The sequence below is a fragment of the Pan troglodytes genome, chromosome 1, assembly GCF_028858775.2.
Source record: "Pan troglodytes isolate AG18354 chromosome 1, NHGRI_mPanTro3-v2.0_pri, whole genome shotgun sequence".
NCBI lineage: Eukaryota > Metazoa > Chordata > Mammalia > Primates > Hominidae > Pan > Pan troglodytes.
This window is the reverse complement of record NC_072398.2, coordinates 230,980,171-230,997,857: the sequence shown is the minus strand read 5'-3', so window position 1 is coordinate 230,997,857 and position 17,687 is coordinate 230,980,171. Positions and strand designations below refer to the sequence as shown.

Sequence of the window (17,687 nt, the reverse complement as noted above, 5' to 3'; positions counted from 1 at the left end):
CCTGTAGCCACCCCCTGCAGGTGGTCCTCAGCATGGTCCCCAACTCCTGCCCAGGGCAGCGGGCTGTGCACTCAGGCAGCTGGGGCCAAAGCCACCGAGGAACCAAGGCTGGGGTCGGTGTGGGTTTCTCTCCCAGAGAGCCGAGGTGGGCGCAGAGCTGTTCCTGGGTGTTTGCTGGGATTGTAGTGACAGAAGGCCAGGGCTGCAGGAATCCAGGCTGCCAGAGAGAGACCAGGACTCAGGCAGAAGCAGCAGCACCAGGCTGGTGCCACTGCCACCCCACCTGCATGCCTTCTCAGCAGCGGTGGGAGCTGTGTCTCCAAGCAGGATGGTGCTGGAGTCTCCCCACCCTGCCTGTCTGGGATGCCCTCCCAGCCCGTTTCTGCTCCCGGCAGGCGCTGCTTTTCTCTCTGCTGCACCAGGACGAGGTGGCTGCCCTTGTCCCTCCTCACTGGCACTCCCAGACTGCTTTCCTTTTCCACCAAAACCACCCCCGCTTTGTGACCAGACCTCACTGTGTTGAAGTGATCGGCACCCCTTTCCTGCAGGAGGGGACACCTGCTCCCTGTCACTCTCCCGGCCATGCCTTCAAAATCCACACCAGCAATTCTCCAACTTTGACTTCCTCTCTTTCAGGGGTCCTGTTCCCTCCCCACTTACCCCACTGGGTCCTTTCTCCCAACTGCACCCCTCCACAGTCCAGCCTCTCCACTCTCTCTGCCCCCCTCCCAGCTCCCGCCTCTGCTGTCCGCCAGCCCTGAGATCTCGGGCAGATGCACAGCCTGCATCTGCGGCTTCCTCATCCCCTGTCTGTTCTCTCCTTATCGAGAGAAGCCTATCTGGCCGGCCATTGTGTCTGCCCCTCACCCTCCCTCCTTCCTGTTCATGTGGGCAGACCACAGCCCGTGTGGAATCCCGACCTTCTTGGTGGCTTAAGCACCACCTGCCTATTCTTTCCGTGGTGGGGATCAGGGCGGTGCCAGCGGCTTCCTGGGGCTTCTCACAGCCTGCGGCCCTGGGCCAAGGTCAGCTGGGTGGGAAGGACCCAAGGGTAGCCATGCTGGACACCTGGGGCTGCTGTCCCTCAGCTGCCGGGCTCTCTGCCAGAGCCATGCGGCCTGGAGTCCTACCCACTCTCAGTCAGCTTCCTCCTAACACATGGCCAGCGTTCCAGTAGGGCGAAGTGGAAGCCTAGGGACTCTTGAGGCCAGGGTCCAGAACGCACATAGTAAAATCTCCACCACACTCCATCGGCCAAAGCAAGTCACAGCAGCCAGATTCCAGAGGAGTCGAAGCACACACTGACCCCTCCTCCCCTCCACTGCCTGCCTCTGCCCTCCCCTCGCAGGGGCAGGGCTGCCTGATGAGCCCCCTGGGTTTATCTGCCCTGCTGGCCCTGGGAAGGCTGGGATGAAAGTGTCATTTAGTGGCAGGGACTTTAGGGAGCCTGGTATGGCCAAGCCCTAGCCCCCGCAGCAGTTCCCCCCGCAGCAGTGCCCCCCGCAGCAGTGCCCCCCGCAGCAGTGCCCCCGCAGCAGTGCCCCCCGCAGCAGTGCCCCCCGCAGCAGTGCCCCGGCAGCAGTTCCCCCCGCAGCAGTGCCCCCTGCAGCAGTGCCCCCAGGACAGCTGGGCCTGAGTCTCCAGTGGGTTGGAGTTTTCTGAAGCCGGCCGTGGGTCGACCTCGCACCCGGTGACTGCCCCAGGCGGAGGGGCATGCGTGGCCCAGCGCGGGGGCCCTGCCCGTGGCCGTGTGGGGTCAGGTGTCCGGCTCGGGGCTTCTGGGCCCCCTGCTCCCCAAAGGTGTGCAGCTCCCGCGTCCCCTGCCAGGTCCTTTAGGTCTAAGAGGGTCCCTCTTGTCCAGCGCGCCAGGCTCATAGTACCCCCAACCCCTCCCCAGCTGGGTGCCTCCCCCTGGCTGGAACGGCAGCCCTCCCTGCTCATGGGCCTGCCCCTCCACTCTGTCCTCCCTGACGCAGCCAGTGGCATGCCTCTAACCTGCAGACGCCCTCCCCGGGGGCCAAGCCCACCAGACACCAGGCGACTCTAAGTGGCCCACTGGGTCCGCTGTGTGGAGTGGGACCCTCCGCCCTGTCTCAGGTCCTGCTGTCCCAGGAAGCCCTTACAGGGGGCTGCAGCTGGGGGGTGACATGCCTGCCAAGTGGGTGGGGAGGCTCCGGCCCGGTAAGATGGGATCCAGCAGTGCGAGACTGTGGCCCAGGTCAGATGGTGGCAGCTCGGCCTTCCTGGTCCCAGGTGGAGAGACAGGGTGAGGCTCCTCCCCATGGGATCTGGAGGGGAGGGGCTGCCTGTGTAATCAGCCCAGCCTCGGACGTCAACAATCCATGTTTCTTAGGAAAGGCGGCCAACCCAGGGTCTCCAGTGACACGTTTCCGGGTCATCATCCGCTGGCCACGGGGAATCACAGGCTTGGTGTGACTTTCTCAGAGCGCCGTGGTGCCCCTGTAGGGTTTCCCAGCCCATCCTGTCCTGTGGGACAGGCGGAGGCCCAGCCGTGTCATCGGAGTGACCTTTGAGCTCTAACCAAAGTCCACGTGTCATCAGGAGCCGTGAGTCACTCAGGTGCCATCCAGGGCGGCGGCTGAGGAGTGGTGACTGGCCAGATGGGAAGGCGGGGAAGGGTCTGGATTTGAATGAGAGCCAGGGAGTGGGCTGCAGGCTGGTAGACTCCTCCAGATGGATGAGGCCAGACCCCTGCAACAGCCAACCTGAGCAAGGCTCAAGCCTCCCTGAGAGTCCAGGGCGCCAAGTCAGCCCTGCACCTGGCCTGGGCCTCGGACCCCGACGGGGCTCACCCACCTGAGATCACCCTGGCTCTGCGGGAAGGCAGGAAGCTTTGGCATGATCCTCCACGGGCGAGGATCACGTAGAGACGTGTAGAGACGTGACGAAGTACGAAGACCCGTGTTTGACGCGTTGCCAGGTGCCTATGTCAGAGCTCATAAAATTACACATTAAATAGATGCACGTGTGTGTGTCAAGCTCCCCTAATTCAAGTTGTAGAAAATCACACTCAGAGTTCTTACACTCGGGGGTGTTTTAGCAGGTGCGCCTCAAGATTCTAAATTCAAACGCACACGGAATGAAACATTTCGGTTTATCGCCAGGCACAGTGGCTTGCACCTGCCATCCCAGCCCTTTGGGAGGCCAGGGTGGGTGGATCACCTGAGGTCAGGAGTTGGAGACCAGCCTGGCCAACATGGTGAAACCCCGTCTCTACTGAAAATACAAAGATTAGCTGGGTGTGGTGGTGAGCATCTGTAATCCCAGCTACTCAGGAGGCTGAGGCAGGAGAATCACTTGAACCCGGGAGGCAGAGGTTGCAGTGAGCCGAGGTTGCACAACTGCACTCCAGCCTGGCAACAGAGCAAGACTCCGTCTCAAACCATTTAGGTTTATCATTTAAGGAGAAAGACTGGAGAATGTTATTGAATTTATTAAGAAATCAGAATGAGGCTGAGGAGGGAGGATCACTTGAGCCCAGGAGTTCAAGACCACCCTGGGTAAGTGGTTGCATCTAGTGAGACCCCATCGCTGTTTAAAAAAGAGAAAGGGGGGAAGAAATCAGAATGTTTGACAACTTACCATTCAGCACATGTTTACATTTTACGTTTAGTCTCATTAAACATACAAGGCAGGTGTAGCAGCGAACTAACATTCTGGTGAGGGAGAAAGACCCTGGCAGCGGTTACTGAAGGGCGGAGGGCAGTGGGGATGTGTGGAGGATGGAGGATGGAGGGTGGTGGGATGTGTGGAGGGTGGAGGGTGGTGGGATGTGTGGAGGATGGAGGGTGGAGGGATGTGTGGAGGATGGAGGGTGGTGGGATGTGTGGAGGGTGGAGGGTGGAGGGTGGTGGGATGTGTGGAGGATGGAAGGTGGAGGGATGTTGGAAGATGGAGGGTGGTGGGATGTGTGGAGGGTGGAGGGTGGAGGGATGTGTGGAGGGTGGAGGGTGGAGGGATGTGTGGAGGGTGGAGGGTGGAGGGTGGTGGGATGTGTGGAGGGTGGAGGGTGGAGGGATGTGTGGAGGGTGGAGGGTGGAGGGATGTGTGGAGGATGGAGGGTGGAGGGATGTGTGGAGGGTGGAGGGTGGAGGGATGTGTGGAGGATGGAGGGTGGAGGGATGTGTGGAGGGTGGAGGGTGGAGGGTGATGGGATGTGTGGAGGGTGGAGGGTGGAGGGTGGTGGGATGTGTGGAGGGTGGAGGGTGGAGGGATGTGTGGAGGATGGAGGGTGGTGGGATGTGTGGAGGGTGGAGGGTGGAGGGTGGTGGGATGTGTGGAGGGTGGAGGGTGGAGGGATGTGTGGAGGATGGAGGGTGGAGGGATGTGTGGAGGGTGGAGGGTGGAGGGTGATGGGATGTGTGGAGGGTGGAGGGTGGAGGGTGGTGGGATGTGTGGAGGGTGGAGGGTGGAGGGTGGTGGGATGTGTGGAGGGTGGAGGGTGGAGGGTGGTGGGATGTGTGGAGGGTGGAGGGTGGAGGGTGGTGGGATGTGTGGAGGGTGGAGGGTGGAGGGTGGAGGGATGTGTGGAGGGTGGAGGGTGGAGGGATGTGTGGAGGGTGGAGGGTGGAGGGTGGTGGGATGTGTGGAGGGTGGAGGGTGGAGGGATGTGTGGAGGGTGGAGGGTGGTGGGATGTGTGGAGGGTGGAGGGTGGAGGGTGGTGGGATGTGTGGAGGGTGGAGGGTGGAGGGATGTGTGGAGGGTGGAGGGTGGAGGGATGTGTGGAGGGTGGAGGGTGGAGGGATGTTTGGAGGGTGGAGGGTGGTGGGATGTGTGGAGGGTGGAGGGTGGAGGGTGGTGGGATGTGTGGAGGGTGGAGGGTGGTGGGATGTGTGGAGGGTGGAGGGTGGAGGGATGTGTGGAGGGTGGAGGGTGGAGGGATGTGTGGAGGGTGGAGGGTGGAGGGATGTGTGGAGGGTGGAGGGTGGTGGGATGTGTGGAGGATGGAGGGTGGAGGGATGTGTGGAGGGTGGAGGGTGGAGGGATGTGTGGAGGATGGAGGGTGGTGGGATGTGTGGAGGATGGAGGGTGGAGGGATGTGTGGAGGGTGGAGGGTGGAGGGATGTGTGGAGGATGGAGGGTGGAGGGTGGTGGGATGTGTGGAGGGTGGAGGGTGGAGGCATGTGTGGAGGATGGAGGGTGGTGGGATGTGTGGAGGATGGAGGGTGGAGGACAGGTCTCAAGGGCTGGAGTCAGATCGTGCCTGTGTGGCCAGGCATGGCCCAGAGGCCCCGGCTTTGGAGCCAAGAGCCTGGGATGGGGGCAGGTGTGGGGTGACCGGAGGGGACACTGGGAGAGGCCAGAGGCCACGATGCGGGAACCAAGGCCCGGCTGGTTGCCCGAGAGGTAAGGAGAGCGGTGCGAGGTTTTGTGCAGATCAGCCTGGCGACTGGGTGAAGAGCGGATTGTGGGGTCAGCACGGGAGCAGGACCACCTGGAGGTGTCCACAGGAGCCCGCGTGAAAGGCTCCTGTGGTCTGGACCAGGGCACGCAGGTATAAGTGGTTAGGACCAGTCTTGGGACGATTTTTGTTGTTGCCAGATAGTTAAAGGGCTTAAAAATAAAATCAAAGCTGGACACAGTGGCTCATGCCTGTCCTCCCAGCTCTTTGGGAGGCCAGTGGGGGAGGATCCCTTGAGCCCAGATGGCTGCAGTGAACCACAATCACATCAGAGCACTCTAGCCGAGGTGATAGGGCAAGACCCTGTCTCAAAAAATAATTTTTTTTTTGAGGCTTGCTCTGTCGCCCAGGCTGGAGTGCAGTGGCGCGATCTCAGCTCACTGCAAGCTCCACCTCCCAGGTTCACACCATTCTCCTGCCTCAGCCTCCCAAGTAGCTGGGACTACAGGCGCCCATCACCACACCCAGCTAATGTTTTGTATTTTTAGATCTCCTGACCTCGTGATCTGCCCGCCTTGGCCGGCCGCGGTGGCTCATGACTGTAATCCCAGCACTTTGGGAGGCCGAGGTGGGCGGATCACGAGGTCAGTAGATTGAGACCATCCTGGCTAACACAGTGAAACCCCATCTCTACTAAAAATACAAAAATTAGCCAGACGTGGTGGCGGGCACCTGTAGTCCCAGCTACTCGGGAGGCTGAGGCAGGAGAATGGCGTGAACCCGGGAGGCGGAGCTTGCAGTGAGCCGAGATCGCGCCACTGCACTCCAGCCTGGACGACAGAGCGAGACTCTGTCTCAAAAAATAAATAAATAAAATAAAATAAAACACATATATCCATATATCCAACATTATTGATCCTGTATAAAAGGTTTAAGGAAGTTTAAGTTAGTTTGTAAGTGAGCCCAAATATTAATCAAAGGCTTCTTTGTAAGCAGCTGTTATGATTTCCTACATCATAAGTAGAATATTGAGGTTTGTAACTAGAAGTTGTATATTGTGTGGCTATGTTATTGAATGCACACAAGTTTGAAATTACTATTGAGCTCAATCCTTTTTTTAAAAAATGAAAGGTCTCACATGTTTATTACTGAACCCAGCCAACCAACCCATTCATAACAGATTCAGAGAGAAAAAATAGATCCCCAGGCCGGGTGCAGTGGCTCACACCTGTAATCCCAGCATTTTGGGAGGCAGAGGCAGAGGCAGATCACCTGAGGCTGGGAATTCAAGACCAGCCCGACCAACATGGTGAAACCCCGTCTCTACTAAAAATGCAAAAAATTAGCCAGGCGTGGTGGTGGGCGCTTGTAGCCCCAGCTACTCGGGAGGCTGAGGCAGAAGAATGGCGTGAACCCAGAAGGCGGAGCTGGCAGTGAGCCGAGATCGTGCCACTGCACTCCAGCCTGGGCGACAGAGCGAGACTCCGTCTCAAAAAAAAAAAAAAAAAAATAGAAAATTAGCCGGGCGTGGTGGCGCATGCCTGTAATCCCAGCTACTCGGGAGGCTGAGGCAGAAGAATCACTTGAACCCGGGAGGTAAAGGTTATGGTGAGCCAAGATCGTGCCACTGCACTCTAGCCTGGGCAACAAGAGCAAACTCTGTCTCAAAAAGAAAAAGAAAAGAAAAAAGAAAAAATTTATTCCCAGTAAAACACGTTCAACTCTCCAGATCGTGGTGACATTTCCAGCTTGATGTGGTAACGTGGTTGTGAGCTTCAGGTATGACCTTCAGCATAAATACGTGTGCCATCTCCCGTGCAATTCTTACAGACCCAGCTTGGCTGTTCTCCAGTGTCTCCTTTGGGAGTTGTACCTGATTTTATTACCAGCTTTCATCTGAATCCACTGGGGAATGGGACGATTTTGCTTTTCTTTCTTGGCCAGGAATTGCTTAATTCTGAAAGTCTGGTGAGAAGACACGGCGAGAATCCGGGTCCAGCACAGATGATGGCGACAGCCGAGAAGGGAAGGTAAGGGAGGGGGCTCAAGCTTTTATCGTTATGGGACCTCCTGTGTCTATTATGCTTTCTTCCATGATCTTTGTTAGTATGTTAATGACATTGTTAATATATCCACACCTGCTTCCTTTTACTTAATATTTGTGTGGTATGCTTCTTTCCATTGCTTGATGTTCAAACTTGCTGTGTCTTTATGTTTCAGATGATTCTTGTCTCTGGAAGCCACACAGAGCCAGTTGTTTGTTTTGTTTCTTTCTCTCTTTCTTTCTTTCTTTCTTTCTTTCGAGACGGAGTTTCGTTCTTGTCCCCCAGGCTGGAGTGCAATGGCACGATCTCGGCTCACTGCAACCTCCGCCTCCCAGGTTCAAGCAATTCTCCTGCCTCAGCCTCCCAAGTAGCTGGGATTACAGGCACCTGCCACCAAGCCCCACTAATTTTTTGTATTTTTAGTAGAGACGGGGTTTCACTGTGTTGGCCAGGCTGGTTTTGAACTCCTGACCTCAGGCGATCCACCCGCCTTGGCCTCCCAAAGTGCTGGGATTACAGGTGTGAGCCACCACGCCCAGCGTTTTCATTTTTGAGACACGGTCTTGCTCTGTTGCCCAGGCTGGAGTGCAGTGTCGCAATCTCGGCTCACTGCATCCTCTGCCTCCCGGGTTCAAGCCATTCTCGTGCCTCAGCCTCCCGAGTAGCTGGGACTGCAGGCACACACCACCACGCCTGGCTATTTTTTTTTTAGAGGTGGGGTCTCACTATGTTGCCCAGGCTGGTCTCAAACTCCCAGGCTCAAGCGATCCTCTAGGCTTTGCTTCCAAAGTGCTGAAATTACAGATGTGAGCCACCATGCCCTGCCTGATTTTTTTGTTTTTTGTTTTTTGTTTTTAACCAGCCTGACAATCTTGGTCATTTAGTCCACGTGAATTTTGGGCTTTTGGCCTGGAGAACTATGAGAGAATACATTTCTGTGGTGTGAAGTTTAACACCCAGTTTGTGGTACATTGTTCAGCAACCCCAGGAAACTAAAGCAAGTGACTGCAGGTCTGGTCACCTTCCTCGGTGCCTGTGCCTGGGGTTGGTTCTGTCGAAGCAGGAAGACAACTGGCAGAGATGGTATGAAGTAACCAAAAGGAAAGGAAGATTCTAGCACCGTACGTCAGCATTAAGAAATCAGGAAACGGGCCAGGTGCAGTGGCTCACGCCTGTAATCTCAGCACTTTGGGAGGATGAGGTGGGGGGATCACGAGGTCAGGAGATCGAGACCATCCTGGGTAACACGGTGAAACCCCGTCTCTACTAAAAATACAAAAAATTAGCCAGGCGTGGTGGTGGGCGCCTGTAGTCCCAGCTATTCGGGAGGCTGAGGCAGGAGAATTGCTTGAGCCCTGGAGGCGGAGCTTGCAGTGAGCTGAGATGGCACCACTGCACTCCAGCCTGGGCGACAGCAAGACTCCGTCTCAAAAAAAAAAAGAAAAGAAAAGAAATCAGGAAACATATACCATGTTTAACAGGGCATCTAAAATGATAAAAATAAATAGAAAATCCTGGGTTTTTTGTTTGTTTTGCTTGGGTTTGGTTTGGTTTTGAGACAGGGTCTCGCTCTGTCACCCAGGCTGGAGTGCAGTGGTGCGATCACAGCTCACTGCAGCCTCCACCTCCCGGGTTCAAGCTATCCTCCCACCTCAGCCTCCAAAGTAGCCAGGACTACAGGTGTGCGCCACCATGCCCAGCCAATTTTTTTATGTATTGCAGGGACAGGGTTTCACCATGTTGCCCAGGCTGGTCTCAAACTCCTGGGCTCAAGCCATCTGCCTGCCTCGGCCTCCCAAAGTCCTGGGACTGTGGTGTTTGTTTGTTTGAGACAGGGTCTTGTTCTTGTCGCCCAGGCTGGAGGGCAGTGGCGCGATCTCAGCTCACTGCAACCTCCACCTCCAGGGCTCAAGCAATTCTCCTGCCTCAGCCTCTCGAGTAGCTGGGACTACAGGTGTGCGCCACCACACCCAGCTAATTTTTGTATTTTTAGTAGAAATGGGGTTTCATCATGTTGGCTAGGCTGGTCTTGAACTCCTGACCTCAAGTGATTTGCCCGCCTCGTCCTCCCAAAGTGCTGGGATCACAGGCGTGAGCCGCCACCCCGCCTCCTTTTTGGTTTTCAGATGCTGACAATTTTGGTGACCCCTGAGGTTTGCTGGGAGACGGGGAAGGGCCAGGATTCATATTCAGAATATGTTGATTTTTCACTCTTACACTTGTTTATTTAAAAATTATTTATTTATTTATTTGAATCTTATTTAAATATTTTATTTATTTGTTTATTACTGAGTCTTAGCTATCCTTCTCTTGTTATGTGCTGTGTGTAACAATGACAATTTGGGAACAGCCTAAGTATTCAGTGATGTGGGATGGGTTAACTGAATTAACTCTGTACTGTAACAGGCTCATTCTTCCATGGGAAACATGCAGTTGTTAAAACAACCTGCACAGATGCGTCCACCAACACGGATAGATGCGTGTTTTTGTTTTTTGGGTTTTTTGTTGTTTTTTTTTTTTTGAGACAGGGTCTCGCTCTCTCACCCAGGCTGGAGTGCAGTGATGCGATCTCGGCTCACTGCAGCCTCCGCCTCCCAGGCTCAAGTGATTCTCCTGCCTCAGCCTCCCAAGTATCTGGGATTACAGGCGCCCACCACCACGCCCAGCTAATTTTTGTATTTTTAGTAGAGATGGGGTTTCACCATGTTGGCCAGGCTGGTCTCAAACTCCTGACCTCAGGTGATCCACCCGCCTCGGTCTCTCAAAGTGCTGGGATTACAGGTGTGAGCCACCGCGCCCGGCCCATGCCCAGCTAATTTTTCGCATTTTTAGTAGGGACAGAATTTCACCATATTGGCCAGGCTGGTCTTGAACTCCTGACCTCAGGTGATCTGCCTGCCTCGGCCTCCCAAAGTGCTGGGATTACAGGCGTGAGCCACTGTACCTGGCTTTTTTTGTTGTTGTTGTATTTTTAGTAGAGATGGGGTTTCGCCATGTAGGTCAGGCTGGTCTCGAACTCCTGATCTCAAATGATCCTCCCGCCTCAGCCTCCTGAAATGCCGGCATTACAGGCATAAGCCGCCTGGCCTGGATAGATGTTTATGATACACTGTTGCATGAATGAAGCAAGTTACAAAACGGTGAAAGTATGGTGAGGCCTTTTCACCTTTGCTTTTTATTGATGTGAAATTCATATAACATAAAACTAACCATTTTAAAGAATGAAATCCAGTGGCGTTTAGTTATTTACCACGTTGTCCGACCATCACCTCTGTGGAGTTCTGAAACGTTGTCACCCCCAAAGGGGCTTGTGGCTCTGAAGCAATCACCCCCTACTCCCCCTCCCTGGCCCCCGGTAACGGGGTCGGCTTCCTGTGCTGCGGGTCTACCAGTTCCGGTTGTTTCCCCTGCGGTGAATGGAACCAACACTCTGCGGCCTTCGTGTCTGGCTCTTCCCACTTAGCATAACGTTTTCAAGGTTCTTTCACATGAATCAGTGCCTCAGTCCTTTTCATGGCTGCGTAATATTCCGTTGTGTGGACATTCCACACTTTGTGTGTCCATCCATCACTGATGGACGTGTGCTCCGTTCCTGCTACTTGTTTATTGTAAACTGTGCTGTCATGGACATTTGTATGCAAGTATTTGAACACCTATTTTCAATTCTTTTGGACACATGCCTAGAGATGGAACTGCTGGGTTCCCGATAATTCTGTTGAATGTTTTGAGCATCGCGGCGGCCGCACTGTTTTACATTCTCAACAGCAATGCATGTACCAGGATTCCAGTTCCTCTGTGTATTCCCCAGTGCTTGTTACTGTCTTTATGTTTATTTTATATTATTTTTTGAGACTGTCTTGCTCTGCTGCCCAGGCTGGAGTGCATTGGTGCAATCTTGGCTCACCACAATCTCTGCCTCCTGGGTTCAAGGGATTCTCCCGCCTCAGCCTCCCAAGTAGCTGGGATTACAGGCGTGCACCACCACGCCCAGCTGATTTTTGTATTTTTAGTAGAGATGGGGTTTCTACTAAAAGTGTTGGCCAGGCTGGTCTCAAACTCCTGACCTTAGATGATCCGCCCGCCTCAGCCTCCCAAAGTGTTGGGATTGCAGGCGTGAGCCACCGCACCCGGCCTGGCCTTTATTTTTATTATTATAGTCATACCAGTAGGAAATAGCATCTCACTGGGGTTTTGATTTGCATTTCCCCAATTAATAATGATGTTGAACATCACTTTACAGCCGTTTCTATGTCATTGGAGAAATGTCTATTGAAGTCTTTTGGCCATTTGAAAATTGAGTTGCCTTTTTTTTAATTTTAATTTTTATTTTTTATTTAGTTGTAAGAGTTCTCTATATGTCCTGGATGCTATGCCCTCATCAGATAGATAATTTGCAAATATTTCTTCCCATTCTATGGATTGTCTTTTCACTTTCTCAATAGTGTCCCAGAGTTCATTTTTGTAGAAAATAAAAGATAGTTCTCTTTTATTAAAAAACAATTTGAGGCTCCAGGTGCAGTGGCTCACGCTTGTAATCCCAGCAGTTTCAGAGGCCGAGGCAGGTGGATCACTTGAGCCCAGGAGTTCGAGATCAGCCTGGGCGACATGGCGAGACCCCCATCTCTACTAAAAATACAAAAAATTAGCCGGGCCTGGTGGTGCACCCCTGTGGTCCCAGCTACGTGGGAGGCTGAGGTGAGAGGATTGCTTTAGCCTGGCAGGTGGAGGTTGCAATGAGATGAGATCGTGCCTCTGCACTCCAGCCTGGGCGACAGAGTGAGAGACCCTGTCTCAAAAACACAAAAACAACAACAAAAAAAACACCAATCTGAGCAAATACTGCCCTAAACCGAGTGTTGTTATCTCTGGGTAGTTTGGAGTTCTTGTTTCTCAATTAACCATGGGGATGTTTTCCAAGTTTACTAATTTTGCAAGTTGGTAAATGGAAAATGAAACCATTAGTCCATGTGACGACAGCTTTAGTGCATCCTGTGAAGGATCTGGAATGCGCGATATTTAGGTGTTTCCAGGGCGTTGGGTGGGGGTGGGGATGCCGTCCGCTGTCCGGAGTCCCCGGCCCTGACAGTGCCTTTGCGACCCTGCCCACCCCCACTTTTGCTTTTCCCTGTCTTTCGGTCATTCGGTTTTGTTTCTTCCGTTCACTCTGGGGCATGCTTCGGGAAAGGGAAACCGAAACTGAAGCCAAATTTGGCCACCAGCGCAGGCTCGGCGGCACGCCCCCTGACGTGTGTGCCTCAGGCTTATAATAGGGCCGGTGCTGCCTGCGGAAGCCGGCGGCTGAGAGGCAGCGAACTCATCTTTGCCAGTACAGGAGCTCGTGCCGTGGCCCACAGCCCACAGCCATGGTAAGGCAGATGTCACAGGTGGGGGGAGGTGGGCTCTGTGCCAGCCCATTTTCGTCTCCCTCCCCCAGCCAAGGTCTCCCAGGGGTGCAGGGAGAGCGGAGCTGCTCAGAGCTTGGCCAGGTTCTAAGTGTGCTCCTGAAAGCAGGTCACCCCTGAGATCCTCAGGGTGGGGCACAGAGGGGCACCCTAGCAGGTAAAGGGAGGCCACGGGATGGCGGTGGGCAGCTGGCCTTCTAGTAATGAGCCCTCAGTGCCTTCTGTGCCTGGGGTCCCTGCCGACGGGATGTAGAGGACAGACAGGAGGGAGCACTGTCCCTGGGTACAGGAGCTCGCCCTGCAGCCAGTGCCTTGTGTGTGGTGGGCCTGGGGCTGACACCGCAGTCTCTGAGCCTGTGTGATGCCTGCAGGGCTGGGACCTGACGGTGAAGATGCTGGCGGGCAACGAATTCCAGGTGTCCCTGAGCAACTCCATGTCGGTGTCAGAGCTGAAGGCGCAGATCACCCAGAAGATCGGCGTGCACGCCTTCCAGCAGCGTCTGGCTGTCCACCCGAGCGGTGTGGCGCTGCAGGACGGGGTCCCCCTTGCCAGCCAGGGCCTGGGCCCCGGCAGCACGGTCCTGCTGGTGGTGGACAAATGCGACGAACCTCTGAACATCCTGGTGAGGAATAACAAGGGCCGCAGCAGCACCTACGAGGTACGGCTGACGCAGACCGTGGCCCACCTGAAGCAGCAAGTGAGCGGGCTGGAGGGTGTGCAGGACGACCTGTTCTGGCTGACCTTCGAGGGGAAGCCCCTGGAGGACCAGCTCCCGCTGGGGGAGTACGGCCTCAAGCCCCTGAGCACCGTGTTCATGAATCTGCGCCTGCGGGGAGGCGGCACAGAGCCTGGCGGGCGGAGCTAAGGGCCTCCACCAGCATCCGAGCAGGATCAAGGGCCGGAAATAAAGGCTGTTGTAAAGAGAAATGGCTGCCTCTGTGTCTGTGCTTGCCCCTCCTCCAGCGTCTGCCTCAGACCCCTGGTGATGGGGTGGGAGAAGTCAGGAGGTAGAACCCAGGGTCCATCCTGGTGACCAGGCCTGGGCTGCCAAGTGAAGGGTTAAGGGTTTGCAGTTACAGCTTCGAGGGATCAAAATAGGGAGCCCCCCACCCCGAAACTGAAGTAAGACAGCTCTCCCCACCCTTTGGGAAATTAACTTCTAGGAAAAGAAAAAGAGACACAGTTGCTGGAGCCCATCCTGCCTGTCCTCCATCTGGGACAGCAGACGGCTTAGGCAGGGACCGGCCTGCTCAGCTCAAAAGGGGAGGCTCCCAGTGGGCCCCTGGGAGCAGTAAGGGGTGAGTCCTTGGGGCCTGCCCAGTGGGCTGTGAGGCAGGCTCTCCATAGGAACTGGGGGCTGGGGGCCTCAGCCGTCCCTAGCCCAGCCTACACAGCCTGCTCCACCAGCCTGGGCTGGGCTAGGGAGGGGTAGAGACAGCTCCTGAGCACTCACATCACCACTGGGGCCAGCTGCAGAAGACAGCCTGGGTGGCTAAGCACAGCCCCTCAAGGCTGTGCGTGAAGGAGGGGCCGTGGCCAGCAGTGGAGGGGAGGGGCCGTGGCCAGCAGTGGAGGGGAGGGGCCGTGGCCAGCAGTGGAGGGGAGGGGCCGTGGCCAGCAGTGGAGGGGAGGGGCCGTGGCCAGCAGTGGAGGCACCTGGAGTTGGGGCTGACACCATCCAGGAAGCAGAGCTTGTCCCCGGTGGGGGGCCCCCAATTCAGTACAAGCTACAAGCTACACCCCTTCCCCCACCCATGCACCCTTCTCTGTCTCTCCTATTCCAATTTGCTAAATGAGTCTCCTAGAAGCCAGCTGTTGGCCGGGATGCAGGGAGGACGGGGAACGGATGTCGGCCGGGACGCAGCGAGGACGGGGCACAGAGGGACATGCAGAGTCCGGACTCTGGGCACTTGGGCCTCAGCTTTCAGAGCCCTCGGGAGGATCCGGCTGGAGACACAGAGTCCCCCCCTGGTCTGTGGGGGTCCATATCCAGGTGGGGAGACTCCCGTCTGGCTGCACCAGGACCACCGTGTGCCCGCATGTGCCTAGCAGGGGGTGTCCTGGCTCCAGCCTTGTGTCCGGGTCCCCACCTCACCCCTGTGTCACAATGGGCGAGTGAAGCACTTAGCCAGGGGCCTTTCCTGAACCCCCAACGGGGGCAGGGCAGGGCAGGGCCTCCTTTGTGGCTTCTGGCTCAGAGATCTGTAGCTAGCCTGGGGTGAGAGGGGCACCACAGGCCCAGTCCTTTTTATTATTATTTTTTTTGACACGGAGTCTCGCTTTGTCGCCCAGGCTGGAGTGCAGTGGCGCGATCTCTGCTCACTGCAAGCTCCACCTCCCGGGTTCATGCCATTCTCCTGCCTCGGCCTCCTGAGTAGCTGGGACTACAGGCACCTGCCACCACGCCCGGCTAATTTTTTTTTTTGTATTTTTAGTAGAGACGGGGTTTCACTGTGTTTGCCAGGATGGTCTCAATCTCCTGACCTCGTGATCCACCCATCTCGGCCTCCCAAAGTGCTGGGATTACAGGCGTGAGCCACCGCACCCGTGCTTTTTTTTTTTTTTTTTTTTTTTGAGATAGAGTCTCACTCTGTCGCTCAGGCTGGAGTGCAGTGGCGCCATCTCGGCTCACTGCAACCTCCGCCTCCCGGGTTCAAGCGATTCTCCTGCCTCAGCCTCCCGAGTAGTTGGGATTAATGGTGCCCACCACCTCGCCCAGCTAACTTTTTTTTGTGTTTTTAGCAGAGACAGCGTTTCACTGTATTGGCCAGGCTGGTCTCGAATTCCTGACCTCATGATCCGCCCGCTTCAGCCTTCCAAAGTGCTAGGGTTACAAGTGTGAGCCCCCGCACCCGGCCTAATTTTTGTATTTTTAGTAGAGATGGGGTTTCATCATGTTGGCCAGGCTGGTCTTGAACTCCGGGCCTGAAGTGGTCCTCCTGCCTCGGGCTCCCAAAATGCTGGGATTACAGGTGTGAACCACTGGGCCTGACCGACCCAGTCCTTTTTTTAAAAAAATTACTTACTTTTCCCAGGGTCATACTCTCAGCTAGGCTGGAGTGCAGTGGCACAATCACCGCTCACCGCAGCCTCCACCTCCCACACTCAAGTGATCCTCCCGCCTCAGCCTCCTGAGTAGCTGGGATTACAGGTGCGTGTCACCACGCCTGGCTAATTTTTGTATTTGTTTTGTTTTGTTTTTCTTTGAGATGGAGTTCCACTCTGTCGCCCAGGCTGGAGTGCAGTGGTGTGATCTCGGCTCACTGCAAGCTCCGCCTCCTGAGTTCAAGCGATTCTCCTGCCTCAGCCTCCTGACTGGCTGGGATTACAGGTGCGTGTCACCACGCCTGGCTAATTTTTGTATTTGTTTTGTTTTGTGTTTCTTTGAGATGGAGTTTCGCTCTGTCGCCCAGGCTGGAGTGCAGTGGTGTGATCTCAGCTCACTGCAAGCTCCGCCTCCCGAGTTCAAGCGATTCTCCTGCCTCAGCCTCCTGACTGGCTGGGATTACAGGTGCGTGTCACCCGGCTAATTTTTTAGTAGAGGCAGTTTCACCATGTTGGTCAGGCTGGTCCCGAACTCCTGACCTTGTGATCCACTCCCCCCTTGGCTTCCCAAAGTGCTGGGATCACAAGCGTGAGTTACCGTGCCCTGTCTGTATTTATAGTAGAGACAGAGTTTCACCATGTTGGCCAGGCTGGTCTCGAACTACTGACCTCAAGTGATCCACCCACCTCGGCCTCCCAAAGTGCTGGGATTACAGGCATGAGCCACCACGCCCGGCCCGTCGACTAATTTTTTTTTTTTTGAGACAGTCTCGCTCTGTCACCCAGGCTGGAGTGCAGTTGCACTGTGTCCAGAATTGGTGGGTTCTTGGTCTCACTGACTTCAAGAATGAAGCCACGGACCCTCGCGGTGAGTGTTACAGCTCTTAAGGTGGTGCGTCTGGAGTTTGTTCCTTCTGATGTTCGGATGTGTTCGGAGTTTCTTCCTTCTGGTGGGTTTGTGGTCTCGCTGACTCAGGAGTGAAGCTGCAGACCTTGGCGGTGAGTGTTACAGCTCTTAAGGCAGCGCGTCTGGATTTTTTGTTCCTCCCGGTGGGCTTGTGGTCTCACTGGTTTCAGGAGTGAAGCTGCAGACCTTGGCAGTGAGTGTTACAGCTCATAAAAGCAGTGTGAACCCAAAAAGTGAGCAGTAGGAAGATTTATTGCAAAGAGCGAAAGAACAAAGCCTGCACTGTGTGGAAGGGGACCTGACCGGGTTGCCACTGCTAGCACCGACAGCCTGCTTTTATTCTCTTATCTGGCCCCACCCACGTCCTGCTGATTGGTAGAGCCGAGTTGTCTGTTTTGACGGGGCGCTGATTCGTGCGTTTACAATCCCTGAGCTAGACACAAAGGTTCTCCACGTCCCCACCAGATTAGTTAGATACAGAGTATCCACACAAAGGTTCTCCAAGTCCCCACCAGAGTAGCTAGATACAGAGTGTCGATTGGTGCACTCACAAACCCTGAGGTAGACACAGGGTGCTGACTGGTGTGTTCACAAACCTTGAGCTAGACACAGAGTGCCAGTTGGTGTATTTACAATCCCTGAGCTAGACATAAAGGTTCTCCAAGGCCCCATCAGAGTAGCTAGATACAGAGTGTCTATTGGTGCATTCACAGACCCTGAGCTAGACACAGGGTGCTGACTGGTGTATTTACAATCCCTGAGCTAGACATAAAGGTTCTCCACGTCTCCACCACTCAGGAGCCCAGCTGGCTTCACCCAGTGGATCCCGCACTGGGGCTGCACGTGGAGCTGCCTGCCAGTCCCGCGCTGTGCACCCGCCCTCCTCAGCCCTTGGGTGGTCATGGGACTAGGCACGGTGGAGCA

General features: G+C 55.2%; 2 protein-coding genes across 2 annotated transcripts; one reads left to right on the top strand and one right to left on the bottom strand.

The window, feature by feature from the left end:
• Positions 1 to 7,073: 7,073 nt before the first annotated feature.
• On the bottom strand, positions 7,074 to 10,923 carry LOC107975666 (large ribosomal subunit protein eL39-like). Its single transcript, XM_054661265.2, has 2 exons — positions 10,897 to 10,923; positions 7,074 to 7,412 (listed from the first exon to the last, which is right to left on the bottom strand). Exons 1-2 carry the CDS (start codon positions 10,921 to 10,923, stop codon positions 7,188 to 7,190), a joined length of 252 nt encoding a protein of 83 aa, XP_054517240.1. The 3' UTR covers positions 7,074 to 7,187.
• A 1,507-nt stretch (positions 10,924 to 12,430) lies between these two features.
• On the top strand, positions 12,431 to 13,738 carry ISG15 (ISG15 ubiquitin like modifier). Its single transcript, XM_016958572.2, has 2 exons — positions 12,431 to 12,774; positions 13,182 to 13,738. The coding sequence occupies exons 1-2, from the start codon at positions 12,772 to 12,774 to the stop codon at positions 13,674 to 13,676; spliced, it is 498 nt and encodes a 165-aa protein (XP_016814061.1). The 5' UTR covers positions 12,431 to 12,771; the 3' UTR covers positions 13,677 to 13,738.
• Positions 13,739 to 17,687: the final 3,949 nt, after the last annotated feature.